Source organism: Erythrolamprus reginae, chromosome 1 (genome assembly GCF_031021105.1).
Source record: "Erythrolamprus reginae isolate rEryReg1 chromosome 1, rEryReg1.hap1, whole genome shotgun sequence".
Taxonomy (NCBI): Eukaryota; Metazoa; Chordata; class Lepidosauria; order Squamata; family Dipsadidae; genus Erythrolamprus; species Erythrolamprus reginae.
In genome coordinates this window covers 415,211,223-415,231,839 of record NC_091950.1, presented here as the reverse complement: position 1 = coordinate 415,231,839, position 20,617 = coordinate 415,211,223, and the positions used below count along the sequence as shown (strand labels likewise).

Sequence of the window (20,617 nt, the reverse complement as noted above, 5' to 3'; positions counted from 1 at the left end):
ATGTGGTCTCACCAGCGCTCTATATAAGGGGATCACAATCTCCCTCTTCCTGCTTGTTATACCTCTAGCTATGCAGCCAAGCAGGTTGATATCAGGTTGATTCAGCGCAGAAAACTCCATAGATAATAGCAGAATGAAAAACAAATTACCTTTTTCACAAGATCTCTCATAGCTAACAGTTTTCCTGTCTCTGATCCAACAAATAAGAGCTCTTGTTCCACCGTTTCGACTGCGGTATTTCTGAAACAGAAAGTCAAAGACCTGTGTCAGTTCTAAAAAAACATCTTAGGCTTAATAAATACAGGGTGTCCCAAAAAAATGTATACACATTTTTAAATAATTGCAAACTTGGTGTTTATTATAATTTTATTATTTCAAAAATGTAAAAATATTTACAAGTATCATTTTATTGATTTTTTTCACTGCATTTTAACTAATTGTAAATAGCCAATAATTAAACTGTTTGTGTTTATTTTGCAGATTCAATCCCTGAACACAATAATGACAGCCAGACTAACCTTTGAAAACGAATAAAAACAATAAAACAATAAAACCAATAAAATGATACTTGTAAATATTTTTACATTTTTGAAATAATAAAATTATAATAAACACCAAGTGTATATTTATTTAAAATGTGTATACATTTTTGGGGGGACTCCCTGTATTTTTTTAAGATGAATTCTCTTCTATATTTATGCCATTTAGGAAATATGTGTCAACCTTTTCCCATAAATCTCTGACACCCTCGGAGAGGGTCTGCAACTTGGGTGTCCTCCTCGATCCACAGCTTACATTAGAGAACCATCTTTCAGCTGTGGCAAGGGGGGCGTTTGCCCAGGTTCGCCTGGTGCACCAGTTGCGGCCCTATCTGGACCGGGGGTCACTGCTCACAGTCACTCATGCCCTCATCATCTCGAGGTTTGACTACTGTAAAGCTCTCTACATGGGGCTACCTTTGAAAAGTGTTTGGAAACTTCAGATCGTGCAGAATGCAGCTGCGAGAGCAATCATGGGCTTCCCTAAGTATGCCCATGTTACACCAACACTCCGCAGTCCGCATTGGTTGCCGATCAGTTTCCGGTCACAATTCAAAGTGTTGGTTATGACCTATAAAGCCCTTCATGGCATCGGACCAGAATACCTCCGGGACCGCCTTCTGCCGCACGAATCCCAGTGACCAGTTAGGTCCCACAGAGTTGGCCTTCTCCGGGTCCTGTCGACTAAACAATGTCGGCTGGCGGGACCCAGGGGAAGAGCCTTCTCTGTGGCGGCCCCGACCCTTTGGAACCAGCTCCCCCCGGAGATTAGGATTGCACCCACCCTCCTTGCCTTTTGTAAACCTCTTAAGACCCACCTTTGCCGTCTCCCCCAGCCTATATATTTTATGCATGGTATGTTTGAGTGTATGTTTTATTTTAAATAAGGGGTTTTTAGTTTTTAAATTATTTAGTTTTTTAGTTATTGGATTGTTACCGTATATTGTTCTTATTATTGCTGTGAGCTGCCCCGAGTCTACGGAGAGGGGCGGCATACAAATCGAATAAATATAAATATATATATAAAGATATTCCTGTCTGCTTCCTGACCTTCTGACCCGGGTATCTAATAGGGGCTCCTCCTCTGACCAGGCATCATCACCATTGGGATTTCTACAGTCTCTGGAGGTCCTCAGGTTTCTCAAGTTCCAATTCTCCCTCACTTTTACTATCTGACTCTGTTGTCACGAACGCTGGCCTAGGGTACCAAGACTGACCCAGTTCATCCTCCTCAGAATCTGTGACTAACTGGGCTGGTCGTGGACGACTCAGAACAGAAAATATGGGGAGAACGAATTAGTAAGAGGCAACCTGATTTTGGAGTGGCTGTGGGTCTGTCCGTCCATTACCCTGGGGTGGGGGGGGAATTATTGACCCGCTCAGAGAGGGTTCGCAACTTGGGCGTCCTCCTCGATCCACAGCTAACATTGGAACACCATCTTTCGGCTGTGGCGAGGGGGGCGTTTGCACAGGTTCGCCTGGTGCACCAGTTGCAGCCCTATTTGGACAGGGAGTCATTGCTCACAGTCACTCATGCCCTTATCACCTCGAGGTTCGATTACTGCAACGTTCTCTACATGGGGCTACCTTTGAAAAGTGTTCGGACACTTCAGATCATGCAGAATGCGGCCGCGAGAGCTATCGTGGGGCTTCCTAGATTCGCCCACGTTTCTCCAACACTCCGTGGCCTGCACTGGCTGCCGATCGGTTTCCAGTCATAATTCAAAGTGTTGGTAATGACCTTTAAAGCCCTTCATGACATTGGACCAGAATACCTCCGGAACCGCCTTCTACCGCACGAATCTCAGTGGCCGATAAGGTCCCAAAGAGTTGGCCTTCCCTGGGTCCCGTCGACCAAACAATGCCTTCTCTGTGGCGGCCACCGCCCTCTGGAATCAACTCCCCCCAGAGATTAGAACAGCCCCCACCCTCCTTGTCTTTCGCAAGTTACTCAAGACCCACCTATATCGCCAGGCATGGGGGAACTAAGACATCTCTCCCAGACTTTCTTATTTTTTATGTTTGGTATGTGTTGTATGGTTTTTAACAGTTGGGGTTTTTTAATAAAATTTTTATTATTAGATTTGTTCCATTGTATACTGTTTTTATTACTGTTGTGAGCCGCCCCGAGTCTTCGGAGAGGGACGGCATACAAATCTAATAAATTATTATTATTACCATTAACCTTTAATCCTAATACTAACCTGGCGCCGATGGATACAGATATGATATTGTCAAGATTGAGCTTACACCACTGCTCTACATCATGCGCAAATGTTGCGCTGAACATGGCTCTCTTGACAACGTGGGAGGAACACGCCAAGAAGATGGTGGCCAGCTGGTCTCGGAATCCGGTCTTCCCATCTTCAAACAATTTGTCTGACTCATCCACTACCAGCCATTCAACTCTAGGGCAGAAGATACGGCAGCAATTAGGAGGTGATACAGGTCGTACATAGTAACATCAGCTCACTGCTCACTGCCACATTCCAGATGGCCTTATTAAGGCTGGTGAGCAAATATCAGAATGAAAGGATATACAGTGTTCCCTCGATTTTCGCGGGGGATGCGTTCCGAGACCGCCCGCAAAAATTGAATTTCCGCGAAGTAGAGATGCGGAAGTAAATACACTATTTTTGGCTATGAACAGTATCACAAGCCATCCTTTAACACTTTAAACCCCTAAATTGCAATTTTCCATTACCCTTAGCAACCATTCAGATTATTACTCACCATGTTTATTTATTAAAGTTTATTAAAAAAATATATTTATTAAAGGCAGACGAAAGTTTGGCGATGACATATGACGTCATCGGATGGGGAAAAACCGTGGTATAGGGAAAACCCCCGCAAAGTATTTTTTAATTAATATTTTTGAAAAACCATGGTATAGACTTTCCGCGAAGTTCGAACCCGCGAAAATCGAGGGAACACTGTACACATTTAATTACCTCTGAGACCACCTTCTGCCGCACAAATCCCAGCGGCCGATTAGGTCCAACAGAGTTGGCCATCTCCGGGTCCCGTCGACTAAAAAATGTCGTCTGACGGGACCCAGGGGGAGGGCCTTCTCTGTGGCAGCCCCGTACCCCTGGAACCAACTCCCCCCTGAGATTAGGACTGCCCACACCTTCCTCGCCTTTCGTAAGTTATTAAAAACTCATCTTTGCCGCCAGGCATGGGGAAACTAACACCCCCCCCCCCCCCCAATTGTCAAGACTAGTGTATGGTTTGATTGGTTGTGTGGTTATTTTATTTTATTATAAGGGTTTTAAATTGTATTTTAAAATTGGATTTGTACACTGTTTATGTTGTTGTGAGCCACCCCGAGTCCTCGGAGAGGGGCGGCATACAAATCTAATAAATTATAATAATAATAATTATTATTATAATATACAGTGGGGGGAAAACAGGTGCCATTACTACAGGTAATGAGTGGAGGACAGAGGAACCTCTTAAAGAAGAAGTTACAGGTCTGTGAGAGCCAGAAAACATGGCTTGTTTGTAGGTGACCAAATACTTATTTTCCACCATAATTTGCAAGTAAATTCATTAAAAATCAGACAAATTTCTGGATATGTTTTCTCATGTTGTCTCTCATGGTTGAGGTCTACTTATGATGTCAATTACAGGCCTCTCTCATCTTTTTAAGTGGCAGAACTTGCACAACTGGTGTCTGACTAAATACTTCCCCCCCCCCCACTGTATCATCTACTCCTCTTATAAGTTCCTCTATGATGAACACTGTTTCTCCTACATGTTTCTTCACCTTGAAAGATCGTAACTTGATGAGCATTTCTTGCCACCAGTCTAGCAAAATTATGCAACCTTTATGGATGTTTATTTTATGCATACATTATAAACTTTAACTGGCATGGGATTTATTTGGATCAACATCTTTAGGCTGAAAGAAATCTACAAACAGCAAAAAATACAAAAGATGCAGGTCCAAATTTTAGCAAATACTACCCGGTTTCCCTAAGAAATAAGCCCTATCCCGAAAATAAACCCCAATATAAACTCTAATATAAGCTTTGCTGGCTGAGGAATTCTGCAAATCCACAAATCTTAGAGTTAACAAGGTTGGAGACCCCTGGGGTAGCAAATACAGTAATACCTCGTCTTACGAACCTAATTGGTTCCCGGGGGAGGTTCGTAAGGCAAAAAGTTCGTAAGACGAAACATTGTTTCCCATAGGAAACAATGTAAAATGAATTAATCCGTGCAGGGGAAAAAAACACACAAAAAAACGCCGCCGCCCGGCTGTCACCTTTTGAAAAAGCCGGGCACTTCTCAGTGTTCTCCCAATGCCGAACCTGGAAGTTCGGCAAAAGTTCGGGAGGCCGCCGAGAAGCCCTGCCGCCTGGCTGTCACCTTTTGAAACAGCTGGGGGGCTTCTCGGCGGCAATGCCGAACCCGGACGTTCGGGTTCAGGAGGATGCCGAGAAGCCCCCCGGCTGTTTCAAAAAGCGACAGCCGGGCGGCGGGGCTTCTCAGCGGCGGTGGCAGGTTCGTAAGACGGAAAAAGTTTGTAATAAGAGGCAAAAAATTTCTGAACCCCGGGTTCGTATCTCGGGTTGTTTCTACGGCGGGGCGTTCGTATCATGAGGTACCACTGTATAAGCTTTGCTAGCTTAGGAATTCTGAGAATCCACAAATCTTAGAGTTAACAAGGTTGGAGACCCCTGGGGTAGCAAATACAGGAGTACATTTTTTAAAGAAGGAGAAGGGAGGGTTCTATTCCTTTTCACCTGGTTAGATCTATAGCTGGGGGGTCTTGTTTCAACAGGTAGATCAGTCGGTTTGGAGTAGTCACCAAAATATCTGTGGAAAAAGCAACAGTTAAGAAGAGCTAGAAGAAGCAAGCAGATGGGAGTTGAATACGCATCCCTGTTTATTCCCATCTCACCAAATTTCTGAGAAGACTTTGGCCCAAACTTCTTGGCAGTTTCAGCAGCTTTGTGAATCAAATGTATCCTGAAGCCGATGCCCTCCGACAACTTAAGTAGCTCTCTGTGGGTCTAAAAGGGAGATGAATCAGGCACATATTTTACACAGTTGAAATGCAGATTTAAATATCCCGAGTAACTGTTATTTTCAGAAGCAGAAAAACAAACCATAGAAGGGGACCATCGTCATAGAATAGCGGGGAATAGAAGCCTTTTGCTGTTCACTGGGATATTGACTAAAGATTATTTAGTCTTCAGAGAGGGGCGGCATACAAATCTAATAAATTATTATTATTATTATTATTATTATTATTATTATTATTATTATTATTATATAGTTTTCAAATCTTGATTTGCTACATTACTTGCTGCATTCTAACCACTGAGCTGTGGTGGCGCAGTGGTTAAAGTGCAGTACTGCAGGCTACTTCTGCTCACTGCCGGCTGCCCGCAATTTGGCAGATCAATCTCACCAGGCTCAAGGTTCACTCAGCCTTCCCTCCTTCTCAGGTTGGGTATGAGATTGTTGAGGGCAATATGCTGATTCTGTAAACTGCTTAGAGAGGGCTGTAAAAGCACTATGAAGAAGTATATACAATGTTCCCTCGATTTTCGCGGGTTCAAACTTCGCGAATAGCCTATACCACGGTTTTTCAAAAAATATTAATTAAAAAATACTTCGCGGGGTTTTTTCTATACCACGGTTTTTCCTGCCCGATGACATCATACATCATCGCCAAACTTTGTCTGCCATAGCTGATTGGCCGAAATCTTAGCCAATCAGCATTGTTATCGCAAAAAAAATAATTATTGTTAATAAATAATTATGTTTATAAATATCAGGATCACTAAATGTCTTATTCAATGGTGAGTACCAGTAATAATGGTGAACAAATGGTTGTTAAGGGAATGGGAAATGGTAATTTAGGGATTTAAAATGTTAAAGGAAGGCTTGTGATACTGTCCATAGCCATATTTACTTCTGCATCTCTACTTCGCGGAAATTCGACTTTTGCGGGCGGTCTCGGAACGCATCCCCTGCGAAAATCGAGGGAACACTGTACTGTATTTTTCAGAGTATAAGATGCACCTTTCCCCCCCTAAAAGAGGCTGAAAATTTGGGTGTATCTTATACGTCGACTGTAGCTTTTTCAAAGCTTTTTTCCCCAACCCTGACCAGGTGCTAATGATCTTCCTGGCTTTTCCCGGCTGGCAGGCATATAATAGTTTAAACTAGCTACTTCTCTAACAACTAATCTATCTAATAAGTAAAAACCAAAATAAAAACTTTCATTTCCCCCCCCATTTGAACGTATCTTTAAGCCAGATTTAGAAGATGGAAAGTCAACTTACCTGGCTAGCAAGTTCCCGCGTGGGTGAGAGCACAAGAGCTCTGAAACCTTTATTCATGGGTTGCTTCAGGTGGGTCAAAATGGGAATGCTGAATGCCAATGTCTTCCCTGAGCCGGTGGGAGCACAAGCCAGGAGCTCACGACTCTAGGATGCAAAAGAGAAACAACAAGGCTCAGTCGAACAGTGTATACAAGCAGCGCATGAAAAGTGGCAGAGGGGCCACAGCAGGCGTGGGAATCTCAGTTCTCCAGGCTGACATTTCTAATACCTTGAGGGCACTAAGCACTTGCAATAATTAAGCCAATCAACCTGACATCCACCAACCCTTCCACTAGAAATTCTTTTCTCTATCACACAATACTAGGACGAGGGGGCCCTCCCTAAAGCTCATCGGTAGGAAAGTGAGGACAAATCAAGGGAAATATTTCTTCACCCAGAAGGTCCTTGGTTTATGGAATTCACTTCCAGAAGAGGTCGTGACAGCTGTCAGCCTGGATAGCTCCAAGGCAGGGTTAGACAGATTCATGGATGCCAAGTCTATCGGTGGTTAATGAAACGGATGTCCATGTGCCGCCTCTAGGTTGGTTGAGGCAGGCAGGATTCCCTCGAGTACCATTTTATTTATTTGTTTATATTTATTCGATTTTTTAATGCCGCCCTTCTCCTTAGACTCAGGGCGACTTACAACATGTTAGCAATAGCTAACTTTTTAACAGAGCCGGCCTATTGCCCCCACAATCCGGGTCCTCATTTTATCCACCATGGAAGGATGGAAGGCTGAGTCAACCATGAGCCGGTGATGAGATTTGAACTGCTGACCTACAGATCTAGTTAGTTTCAGTGGCCTGCAGTACAGCACTCTACCTGCTGCGCCACCCCGGCTCTTGTTGGGGGTCGAGGGCAAGGGAGGGTCTTGCCTTCTCTTTCTGCTCAAGATCTCCATGTACAATTGGTGGGCCACTGTGTGACACAGAATGCTGGATTCGATGGGCTTTGGCCCGATTCAGCACAGCTCTTCTAATGTTCTATGTTCTTAGAAATGCAACAGTGCAGGGTTCTAATTTTTTTTACTACCAGTTCTGTGGGCATGGTTTAATGGTCGTATGACTGAGTGGGTATGGCCAACTTGACATCACTCACAACCACGCCCACTCAATCCACCCTTCAAGCTATGCCTACAGGAGAAGGTGGGGAATTTTCTACCTCCTCCATCCCATACTTTGCCTCCTCTGCCACCCCCAAATTGCGCCCCATTGTGCCCCATATGGAGACCGGCATTTCCAGCATGACTCTCAGCCGTTGCGTGCAGGGAAAGATCTTGCAAAATAAAGCAAAACTTCTTGGGAGTACAAGGCAATTAGCCTTCTGCCGCACAAATCCCAGCGACCGATTAGGTCCCACAGAGTGGGTCTTCTCCGGGTCCCGTCGACTAAACAATGTCGTTTGGCGGGTCCCAGGGGAAGAGCCTTCTCTGTGGCGGCCCCGACCCTCTGGAACCAGCTCCCCCCTGAGATTAGAATTTCCCCCACCCTCCTGGCCTTTCGTAAACTCCTTAAAACCCACCTCTGTCATCAGGCGTGGGGGAACTGATATAACTTCCCCCAGGCCTATATTGTTTATGTATGGTATGTTGTGTGCATGGTTTTTTTAAATTATGGGTTTTTAGTTTTAATTATTTATTTTATTTTTATTTATTTATTTATTTTGTCCAATACACAATGAGGGTTTTAGTGGGTATGTATCTATATATACATAATAAAATACATGATGAAGGTTATAGAGGAGATACTCATAGTAAAATATATCTAAGAAATAATAGAAAAGAAGATATAGGAATAGAACATATCAATGAAAGAATAGAAGAAGAGATATAGGAATAGAAGAAAGGTATAGGAGATATAGGAGAGCAATAGGACAGGGGACGGAAGGCACTCTAGTGCACTTGTACTATTAGATTTGTATTCTACATTGTTTTTTCTATTACTGTTGTGAGGTGCCCCGAGTCTATGAAGAGGGGTGGCATACAAATTTAATAAATAAATAAACTCCTCGCGCTTGCAAGAAATTTTTGTTCACTTTGCAAAGTCTTTCCCTGAACGCAACAGCTGAGAAACGTGACCCAGGACCAGTACAGGGGCGTGGCCAGAAAGAGATTACTACCAGTTTGGGGAACTACACCAAATTTCTGGTACTGGTTCTCTAGAACCGGTCCAAACTAAGTGGCAGCAACCCACCACTGCAACAGTGCGATATTTATTATAACCATGTTTGCTGAGAGGCAGCTGCTGCACCATACAGATAATCCTTGATTTAGTGACCAATCAAAGTTACGACACTGAAAAAAGTGACTTATGATCGTTTTTCATACTGATGACCATTGTAGCATTCCCCCAGTCACATGATCAAAATTCAGAAGCTGGGCAGCTGACTCCTATGTACGACAGTCGCGGTGTCCTGGGGTCATGTGATCTGTTTTTACGACCTTCTGACCAGCATAGTCAATGCGGAAGCCAGATTGACTTAGCGATCGTGTTACTACTTTAATAATCCCAGCTCGTTGTTACTCTCCGCAAAGAATGTTTTCCAAACCCTAAGTCTTTGCAGGTTTTTTTTTAATTGCTCTAACTTGCTTCAAATGTTTCCTTCCTGCCTTAACCAGGTGCTAACAATTTTCCCAGCTCTTACCTGCTTGCAAGGTCTTTCATTCTTACTCTCTCCAAATAAGGCTTTTTTAAAGTCCTAACCAGGGGATAAAATAATGTGGTAAAACTGACCAGACTAAGGATGCTAGCCAGATGAATACCCTGTAAGCAGATACTTTTCCCTATTTTCCTCCCCAAAAACTAAGGTGCCGCACGAATCCCAGCGGCAGATAAGGTCCCACAGAGTTGGCCTTCTCCGGGTCCCGTTTGGCGGGCCCCAGGGGAAGAGTCTTCTCTGTGGCGGCCCTGGCCCTCTGGAATCAACTCCCCCCGGAGATTAGAACGTCCCCCACCCTCCTTGTCTTTCGCAAATTACTCGACCCACCTATATCGCCAGGCATGGGAGAATTAAGACATCTCCCCCAGGCTTTCTTATATTTCATGTTTGGTATGTATGTGCTGCATGGTTTTTTAAATTGTTGGGGTTTTTTATATAATTTTATTATTAGATTTGTTCCATTGTTATACTGCTTTTATTATTGTTGTGAGCCGCCCCGAGTCTTCGGAGAGGGGCGGCATACAAATCTAATAAATTGAATTGAATTGAATTATATTCTGGAGTGTCTTATACTCCGAAAAACACGGCATATGGTTCAATTAACAATTGCACTGATTTGCTTAACAACCATGACCAAAAAAAGGCTATAAAATCAGGGGTGACTCCCTTAACAATCCCCTTGCTTAGCAATGGAAATTCTGGTCACAATTGTGGTCGTAAGTCAAGGACTATCTGTATAAGTACAGGTCTGTGGGCGCACAAGAGCATAAATTCCTCTTTCATAGCGTCACCCTTTTCTCTCGGAGGGGAATATAAGTGAGACACACATGAAGCATGACGGGAATAGCTTGCATCTGAATTGGGGTGGGAATCTGGAATCCAGCTGCTTCAACATTCTGCATAATCTTAGAGTGGATTCTATATTCTCTTTCAAGTTCTTCAAAGGAAGCGACTGGGTCTGGGAGATCCGTGCCTTGAATGTAGATTTTGTGCTTATTTCTGAAATGATTTATCTGGGAAAAGAAAGAGAAAAATAAAATTTTATTTAAAGAATGGTGGAAGGTCTTAAGCATAAAACGTATCAGGAAAGACTTAATGAACTCAATCTGTATAGTCTGGAGGACAGAAGGAAAAGGGGGGACATGATCGAAACATTTAAATATATTAAAGGGTTAAATAAGGTCCAGGAGGGAAGTATTTTTAATAGGAAAGTGAACACAAGAACAAGGGGACACAATCTGAGGTTAGTTGGGGGAAAGATCAAAAGCAACATGAGAAAATATTATTTTACTGAAAGAGTAGTAGATCCTTGGAACAAACTTCCAGCAGACGTGGTAGATAAATCCACAGTAACTGAATTGAAACATGCCTGGGATAAACATATATCCATCCTAAGATAAAATACAGAAAATAGTATAAGGGCAGACTAGATGGATCATGAGGTCTTTTTCTGCCGTCAGACTTCTATGTTTCTAATTAATTTTCATATTCAATATCAAGTAGATGAAAACTTCATCTCCGTTTCAACAGAACGCTTTATTATTATTTTGAAAAAAAAATATTATTTTGGGGGGAAAAATGGCATTCCTCTATCTTTATTCATTGATTGTTTATTTTTAGAAGACGTGGTAAAAGAGAAGCGACTCACCTGCTCTTGTCTAACTTGTTTTAATTTCTCTCTTTTGGGTTCCTTTTTACCCTTGCTTTTTGGAATGTCAAGTTTTGCCTCCAGAGTGGACATCCATAATATACCATCATTTTCAGTACCAGGAACTACAGCAACTGTTTCTGAAAATTGCAAGAACATCATCAAACCAGGGGTCTCTCTCAACCTGCGGTTTGCGGACTACTACTGTGGTGAGACTCCGGAGAGGGGCGGCATACAAATCTAATAAATTAAATTAAATTACTGGGGGGGGGGGGCACAATGTTTATTTATAATTAATTAACATTTATTAAATAAATGTTTATTTATTAATTATCATTTATTTTATTATTTATTAATTGGACACATGCTGCCCTTTTCCAAGGACTCAGGGCGGCTCACAAAATATAAATATTACAAAACAACAATTGCCCGTGAAGGCTTGAAGAAATGTTGATTTAAATCTACATGGGGCTTCCTTTGAAAAGTGTTCGGAAACTTGGCCGCGAGAGCCATCATAGGGCTTCCAAGATCTGCCCACGTTTCGCCAACACTCCACGGCCTGCACTGGCTGCCGATCAGTTTCTGGTCACAATTCAAAGTGTTGGTTATGACCTATAAAGCCCTACATGGCATCGGACCAGAATATCTCCGAGACTGCCTTCTGCCGCACGAATCCCAGCGGCCGATTAGGTCCCACAGAGTTGGCCTTCTCTGGGTCCCGTCGACCAAACAATGTCGGCTGGCGGGACCCGGAGGAAGAGCCTTTCTGCGAAAATCAGATCCGCGAAAGTCAAGGAACCACTGTATTCTGGTCAAGTTTACATATACATTTATATAGAACAGAATTATTATTGCTTTTTCTACAGAATAAACCCCAAGTCACATATGTCGAAATATGGCGGCCCCGACGCTCTGGTATCAACTCCCCCCGGACATTAGGACTGCCCCCACCCTCCTTGCCTTTCGCAAACTCTTCAAAACCCACCTCTGTCGTCAGGCATGGGGAAATTGATTCCCCTGAGCCGTTTCCGCTTGATGTATGGTCTGTATGAGATGTATGATTGTTTTTATATTAAGGGTTTTAAATTGTTTTTAGGTTTTTTTGTTGTGAGCCGCCCCGAGTCTTCGGAGAGGGGTGGCATCCAAATCTAATAAATAAATCTAATAAATAAATCTAATAAATAAATCTAATAAATAAATAAATGTCAAAACTGTAATAAATAAGGTGCAAAGAATACTAAGGAATACCAAGAATGAACTACATTTTTCCCAAAAGTGCTTTTTCAAGAGGCAACTGGACTTTCTTGTTTTTCTTGTTTCACTTCTCATCCAAGATGCTTTAGTAAATGAATCTTCAGAGCTGAAGAAGCTTCTTGGATGAGAAGCGAAAAGTCTTCAAAGAAAAAACCAGACAGTCCAGTTGCCTCCTGAAAAATCCCCTTTGGGACAACCATGACCTGGATGACTGAGGATTTCCATGGACAACTACAATTTTCATGCAACCCAATGAAAACCAAAAATAATTTCATATTTTTCTTAAGTTAATGGGTAGCCAGCCCTTCATTACCTTGGCCTTTTTTCTTTTTTCTCCTCCCTGTAGTACTTTGTCCATCTCCTTTTCTCTTCTTTGAAACCTGTGCCTTCTGTGGTACTGTTACCTCTTCAAGGGGCAAATTAGACGGTTCCAGTGTTTTGGTTTGAGCTTCATGGAGTTCATTTTCTTTTCTTTTCTTTCCAAAAAAATCAAGAGATTCAAGAATCTCTGATGTTTCATTGGCTTCTTCTTTCGTTCTTAATACCTGAAATTAAATAGAGCCACATTTTCTTCAATGTGAACCTAACAGGAACCCTTAATTGTAGTTACTATTTGGCTGCTATATTCCCAGAGAGAACCAAGGGCCAATAACATGCATAGGCGAAACAAAATAAAAAATTAGTAGCAATTTTTATCAATTATCGCTTTATCAATTTTTTTTAGCAATTAGCACTTTATCCCTCTTAGAGTTATTTTGTATTTGCACATGTCTGCTTGCTCTAGCTGACTTCTTTCACGACATTTAAATGCACTCTCACATTAACAAAATACAACTATTGTGTCACAAGGCATGCTATCTCCAACCAAACTATTCATATAAATTAAATGATGCCCTGCTCCATGAAGGAGCTCAACCACTTATTTTCCAAATCTCTTTTGGCCCAATCTAGGTTCCATCATATCTCAAGATCTGAAATGGTCACCTAACATCAAAAACATCATCAAAAAAGGACAACAAAGAATGTTCTTTCTGTGCCAACTCAGGAAGCTCAAACTGCCCAAGGAGCTGCTGATACAGTTCTACAGAGGAATCATTGAGTCTGTCATCTGCACCTCTATAACTGTCTGGTTTGGTGCTGCAACCTAACAGGACCGACACAGACTTCAGAGGAGAATCAGAACTGCAGGAAAAACAATTATTATTTTATTTATTTATTTATTTATTATTTAGATTTGTATGCCGCCCCTCTCCGAGGACTCGGGGCGGCTCACAGCAGAGAAAAACAAATCATAAATAATCTGAATACATTTAAAACATTTAAGATTTAAAAAGAAACCCCATATAGTACATACACACTCACAAGCATACCATACACAATTGCTGCCAACCTGCCTTCCATTGAGGATCTGTATACTGCACGAGTCAAAAAGAGGGCGGTGAAAATATATACTGACCCCTTGCATCCTGGACATAAACTGTTTCAACTCCGACCCTCAAAACAATGCAACAGAGCACTGCACACCAAGACAAATAGATACAAGAACAGTTTTTCTTTGAACACCATCACTCTGCTAAACAAATAATTCCCTCAACACTGTGAAACTATTTACTAAGTCTGCACTACTATTACTACTAGTTTTCCCCATCATTCCTATCAACCATTTCCTCACTTATGACTGTATGACTGTAACTTGTCGCTTGTATCCTTAAGATTTTTATTAATATTGTTTCCTCATTGCTTATTTTACCCCTATGACAATCATTAAGTGTTTTTTTTCCTCATGATTCTTGACAAATGTATCTTTTTCTTTTATGTACACTGAACATATGCACCAAAGACAAATTCCTTGTTTGTCCAATAACACTTGACCAATAAGAAGTGCAGACTTAGTAAATAGTTTGACTGTTGAAGGAATTATTTGTTTAGCAGGCATTTGGGAAAGAACTGTTCTTGTGTCTAGTTGTTCCAAGCTGGGAGAAAGACACTGGAAACACAAAGGCTGGTTGGAAGGATGGTTTAATGATGAACAGAACCACCAGCACTCCTGGGTCAGCTGAACAATTAGTTTGATGAGCACATGGATTTTTATAGAGTTTGTTCTACAGCATTTTGTAATTTAGAGGCTTGGTTTGTGTATTTTGTTATTTGGATTTTAGTTTGTCTTATTAAGGCCAGCAATAGATTAAAATGCTGTCTTCTTTGGAGTTTTAATCTTGTTTAAGAAATATAATTAATCCTAGATGGTGTCTTCCTTGGGGTTTTAATCCCCTCTTGAATGGATTACCAAATGTGCATTTTTTTAAAAAGGTGGCCTCCTCAGTTTCTTTGTGGGTGGAGGGAGGCTGAGTTCTGCTTTCTGTCTTTTAAGAGGATGTTTCTCTATTTCTCATTTAGGGAAATATAATATGCTGCCTTTTAAATATTTCTGGAAATATTTCATTCTTCCAGGGAAGGGGGGGCTTCCCTCAACTGGGTTGTTGGGAATATTTAGAAACTAGATAGATAGATAGATAGATAGATAGATAGATAGATAGATAGATAGATAGATAGATAGATAGATGCCACTGTTTTACAAGGCAGAGCCCCAGATTCAAACCCCAGTAAGGGTGTGGCTACCTGATGAGGGCAAATAAGCCGGAAATAGATCTATAGTAGTTTCCCTTCCTTTTCACTATCAGCAAAAGTGTTACATACATATACATGTATGTATGTATGTATGTTTCTGTAGATTTTCACGGGTATATGTATGTAGATTGTTGTGAGTTTGGGTTTTTCCCCGTGTAATATTTTGAGTATCTTTGTGACGTTTCGGTGAAATCACATTTGCCATCATCAGGCTGAAGTTATTGGCTTTGTGCTGCTTTGTATACTCATATACAGTATACTATATATACATATACATATGTATACGTAGGTATCTATATGTATATGTATGTATATGTATAATGTATATAATGTAATATGTATATTCATATATAATATATTCATATGTATATATATATGGAGAGATAGAGGGAGAGACAGAGATAATAGAATACATACACACACAAATTTTGTTAGAGAACTCTTAGAAAGGTGTTTTCAAATAACGATCATAGCGATAAAACGGTGTCTGAAGACAGTGCCGTCCATTCATTTCGCACTCAACTCCAATCAATAGAGGAAGCATTTTTCATAGTTTTACCCTCCCCACAGCCTCCCTCGCTCAGCCGTGGACTTCTGCCCAGGGACGACGACGCGGCCTCCGCTCCTCACCCCGAAACGCTCCGCGTCCCGCCTGAAGCGCCTCACGTCGAATTTGGCTCCAGCTCCCAATTTCCGGAAGAGCTCGTGGGCATCCATGCCGTTCGCCTCCCCTTCCCGGCTTGCACCGCGCGGCCGCACGCGTGTTGCCCGGCAACCGGGAAGACGAAGGACCAATGGGAAGAGGAAAGCGAGGCGGAAACAGCCATAGAGACGATGGGGGAGAGTCACTCTTCCGTCCTTCTTTAATTTTAGAAATAATCTAGAGCGGTTTAAGACTTCCGGTTTTCATTGGAAAGCCTTAAATTTTGCCCTGTACTGTAATCCTATCCAGACACGCACTTATGAATGGAATTGAATGGGTTTTATTCCCAATAAGAATTTGTCTTCCTTTATCTTTACTTTCTATGTTATGTTTATATAAACTGTTATCCTATACAGTACTTGATTGACTAATTAATCAATCAATCAATTAATTAATTAATTAATTAATTAATTATCAATATCCTTAAAACGTGTGGGCTTAAACTCCCAGAATTCTCTAACCCAGTGTTTCCCAACCTTGGCTGGCTGGGGCAGCTAGGGAATTCTGGAAGTTAAAAGTCCACTTATTTTAAAATTGCTGAATTGAGAAACACTAGTATGCAATACAGGGATAGAGATTCAGAGCACATTAGATAACAGCTCAGTAGAATTCAGTGGGGCTTACTCCTATGTCCCTAATGCATCTTCAGAAAATGTGAAAAATCTCCTAATTCCCTCTTTGAAAGTAGATATACAAAGACTAAACAAACCCTTGCATCCTGCTCCATCTAGACCATGCTGCCCTTTTAAAATATTTTATTGAATTTATTAGCCACTGCAACTCCAAATATTATTATTTGGCTTTTCCATCATCTGCTACTTTAAAATGTGACCCAGAAGAATCAGGTTTACAGCTTGGAGATAGTTTTCTCTTATTTTCAAGGGCCACCTGCCTGGCATTTATTGGTAGTAATCTTCTGAGCACCAGGAGAGGGCACTTGAGGAACATAACAAACTTCTTTCTGCTGAAAAAGCAGGGATTTCTCCAGCCCTTTTTAATAGCATGCATCGGCATGTATGAAATTACCAAAATACACTTTCAATTTTCTGAGCAAAAATTGAATTACGCTTTGATAAATGAGTATCGTAAACTAGAGGGTAATAATTTAGCAGATATCCATTCCTCATTATAAAAAAGAATTTGCATAAACGTTATTCCAAATATAATTGAAAATATATAATATATAACATTAATTATAAAACATCATTTATATTACGTATAAATTATACTAACCACATATACTGTTCCCTAGTCTCTGTGAAAAGAAACAAGGTTTAAATTGTGCATTTTTCTGCAGGGTCCCTATGGTATTTTCAGCCAGGTATGAGATGCCTTAGACGTGGCATAGTCAGGGAATGACAGGGAATTATGAGCCCCAGATCTCCCGTTTGCCTTGCGCTGGTGTTGCTCATGCTCCATTCGCTTGGATCAAGGGCTTTCTCCACCAGCCAAGGTTACCAGATCTCTGGCATATGATTACATGGCATTGCGCCAGGTTAACTATGGAACCGTCTTCACTCTATTACAGGTAGTCCTCTTATTACCACAACCGAGCCCAACATTTCTGTTGCTAAGCAAGGCAGTGGTTAAATTAATTTTGCTCCATTCTCTCTCTCCCTCCCTCCCTCCCTCCCTCCCTCCCTAACTATCTATCTATCTATCTATCTATCTATCTATCTATCTATCTATCTATCTATCAATGTATCTATGCCTCTATCATCTATCTATCTATCTATCTATCTATCTATCTATCTATCTATGTGTCTGTCTATCTATCTATGTGTCTGTCTATCTATCAATGTATCTATGCCTCTATCATCTATCTATCTGTCTGTCTGTCTGTCTGTCTGTCTGTCTGTCTGTCTGTCTATCAATGTATCTATGCCTCTATCATCTATCTATCTATCTATCTATCTATCTATCTATCTATCTATCTATCTATCTATCTATCAGCTCACAACATATAAAAACAATATACAATATACCTACCTAAAAAATCCAATTAATATAGCTAAAAACTTTAAAAACTCTAAAAACATTTAAAATCATTCATTCCCATTCACACAGCAAGACATATTACATGCGTCGGCCCGGGGGCTAGGGTCTAATGGCTCCAAGCCTGGCGGCACTGATAGGTCTTTAAACTTTTACGGAAGGTGAGGATGATGGGGGCAGTGGGAATCTCTGGGGGGAGCTGATTCCAGAGGGCTGCCCCCCCCCCAGAGAAGGTTCTTTCCCTAGGTCCTACCAAATGGCATTGTCTAGTTGACGAGACCTGGAGAATACCTCCGAGACCACCTTCTGCCGCACGAATCCCAGCGATCGTTTGGTCCCGCAGAGTTAGCCTTCTCCGGGTCCTGTCAACTAAGCAATGTCGTCTAGTGGGACCAAGGGGAAGAGCCTTCTCTGTGGCAGCCCCGGCCCTCTGGAATCAACTCCCCCTGGAATTTAGAACTGCCCCCATTCTCCTTGCCTTTCGCAAACTCCTAAAAACCCACCTATGTCGCCAGGCTCGGGGAAGTTGATATGTCCCTTAGCTAATATGATTTATGTATGGTTTTGTTTGGGCTGTGTAATTAATCTTTTTTATGATAAGGGTTTTAATCTGTTTTTAATATTGGATTTGTACATTGTGTATTGTGTTGTGAGTCTTCAGAGAGGGGCCGCATACAAATCTAATAAATTATTATTATTATTAATTATTACTGGATGTTTTTAAGAAGGGATTGGATTACCACCTATCTGAAAAGGTATAGGGTTTCCTGCTTGGGCAGCCGGTTGGACTAGAAGATCTCCAAGGTCCCTTTCAGCTCAGATGTTCTGTTAAAGGTGGTAGGGAAAGCAAGTAGGATGCTTGGCTGCATAGCTAGAGGTATAACAAGCAGGAAGAGGGAGATTGTGATCCCCTTATATAGAGCGCTGGTGAGACCACATTTGGAATACTGTGTTCAGTTCTGGAGACCTCACCTACAAAAAGATATTGACAAAATTGAACGGGTCCAAAGACAGGCTACAAGAATGGTGGAAGGTCTTAAGCATAAAACGTATCAGGAACGACTTAAAGAACTAAATCTGTATAGTCTGGAGGACAGAAGGAAAAAGGGGGACATGATCGAAACATTTAAATATGTTAAAGGGTTAAATAAGGTCCAGGAGGAAGTGTTTTTAATAGGAAAGTGAACACAAGAACAAGGGGACACAATCTGAAGTTAGTTTGGGAAAAGATCAAAAGCAACATGAGAAAATATTATTTTCCTGAAAGAGTAGTAGATCCTTGGAACAAACTTCCAGTAGACGTGGTTGGTAAATCCACAGGAACTGAATTTAAACATGCCTGGAATAAACATAGATCCATCCTAAGATAAAATACAGAAAATAGTATAAGGACAGACTAGATGGACCATGAGGTCTTTTTCTGCTGTCAGACTTCTATGTTTCTAAATCCAGATTTCTTTTCTTGCAGTCGGGACTTCTAAAACAGAATTGATCAACCTGAAGGGTGAATAGAAGGCCAATCCCAAAACCAGCTGATGCTGAGAGACAATTCAGGGTCCTCTGTGCTTCCTTTAGCCCACTGACTGTATTTTCCCCAGCCAGTGATGGATTCTCCCTGGGTTCCCAAGTTGATTTATGGATCTTTGTTACACAAATTTCATCCTTCCCCCCTTCTTTCTCTTACCTTTCCACAGCGATTAGTCATCATCCGTCTAAATGAAGAAGGGATCCTGGTTAATAAGCCTGTTGGGAAGTTTTTGAAAAGTTTTCTCTTGTGCTGGGACTGTTCTTTGTTTTCTGGATAAAGAAAATAAAAAGAAGAGAGGAATTGTTGCTGTTGGAGAGAAAGAGAGCCAAACTAAAACCAATTTGGGGTGCTTTGGCCAACCCTAGCTTAGAAACATAAAAACATAGAAGACTGACGGCAGAAAAAGACCTCATGGTCCATCTAGTCTGCCCTTATACTATTTTTTGTATTTTATCTTAGGATTGATATATGTTTATCCCAGGCATGTTTCAAATCAGTTACTGTGGATTTATCTACCACGTCTGCTGGAAGTTTGTTCCAAGGATCTACTACTCTTTCAGTAAAATAATATTTTCTCATGTTGGTTTTGAACAGACCCACAACTTTTTCTTCCCTTCCTGGGAGTCAAACGTTTGGGCAGCGAAAGGCAACCATTCATTAGAGGGGAAAAAAGCAGACAGAAAGGGAGGGAAGCAGCAATGTGATTTTTCACCCAGGGGCTTGTTATTAAAAGCAGTCAGGGTAACGAGGAAGGATAGCAGCGATAAATCTTCCCATCCAAGTAATCAACACCTATTTAATTACATTTCCTGAAAAGGAACAGTGGTCAGAAAGCAGCTAACACGCTAAACCAGGATTGAACAGATTAAGGGGTGGGGAAGAATGCACAAGAGGTTGCATTTCCATGTAACCCTGAACGAACTCGCTAGCTGAACTTTATTGTTTTGTGATGGAGCTCATCATGACAGCTGTATAACAGTATACAGATGAGAGCCAGGAGAGCCCACAGGGGTTAAAACAAGATAAGATTGTTAGATCCAGGGAAGAGTGCCTGGCAGCTATATATATACCCTGGGCTGCCAGGCTGAGCCAACCAATCATTACACAGTATTTTCCCGCCCAAAGAATATGGGGCGGATACAAAGCCTAACTGTCCTCTGGACACAACAAAGATGGTGGCCAAACTATACAACCAAAGCCTGGCCCCCTTTTTTATATAAATCTTAGGATTTGGGGGGGTTACTCCTTTTGTGTGGACATCCTAGATGAAGAAAAAATTGGCCACAAAAATATTACGTTTTACATAGATTAAGTTAGATT

At 41.5% G+C, this 20,617-nt stretch overlaps 1 protein-coding gene across 2 annotated transcripts in view; it reads right to left on the bottom strand.

Annotated features, from left to right (window-relative positions):
• Positions 1-19,735, bottom strand: part of DDX52 (DExD-box helicase 52) — a 35,046-nt gene extending 15,311 nt beyond the window's left edge. Inside the window, exons 1-9 of one of the 2 annotated variants that reach the window (XM_070735282.1) lie at positions 19,454-19,735; positions 12,757-12,988; positions 11,190-11,329; positions 10,369-10,554; positions 6,842-6,985; positions 5,449-5,560; positions 5,291-5,363; positions 2,744-2,947; positions 150-240 (exon numbers count right to left, since the gene is read on the bottom strand). In XM_070735282.1, coding sequence (XP_070591383.1) covers positions 150-240; positions 2,744-2,947; positions 5,291-5,363; positions 5,449-5,560; positions 6,842-6,985; positions 10,369-10,554; positions 11,190-11,329; positions 12,757-12,988; positions 19,454-19,477 — 1,206 coding nt within the window. In that variant the 5' untranslated portion in view covers positions 19,478-19,735. Of the gene's footprint in view, positions 1-149; positions 241-2,743; positions 2,948-5,290; positions 5,364-5,448; positions 5,561-6,841; positions 6,986-10,368; positions 10,555-11,189; positions 11,330-12,756; positions 12,989-15,701; positions 15,848-19,453 lie in introns of those variants that run through there. The other variant, XM_070735281.1, reaches the window with a different exon arrangement.
• Positions 19,736-20,617: the final 882 nt, after the last annotated feature.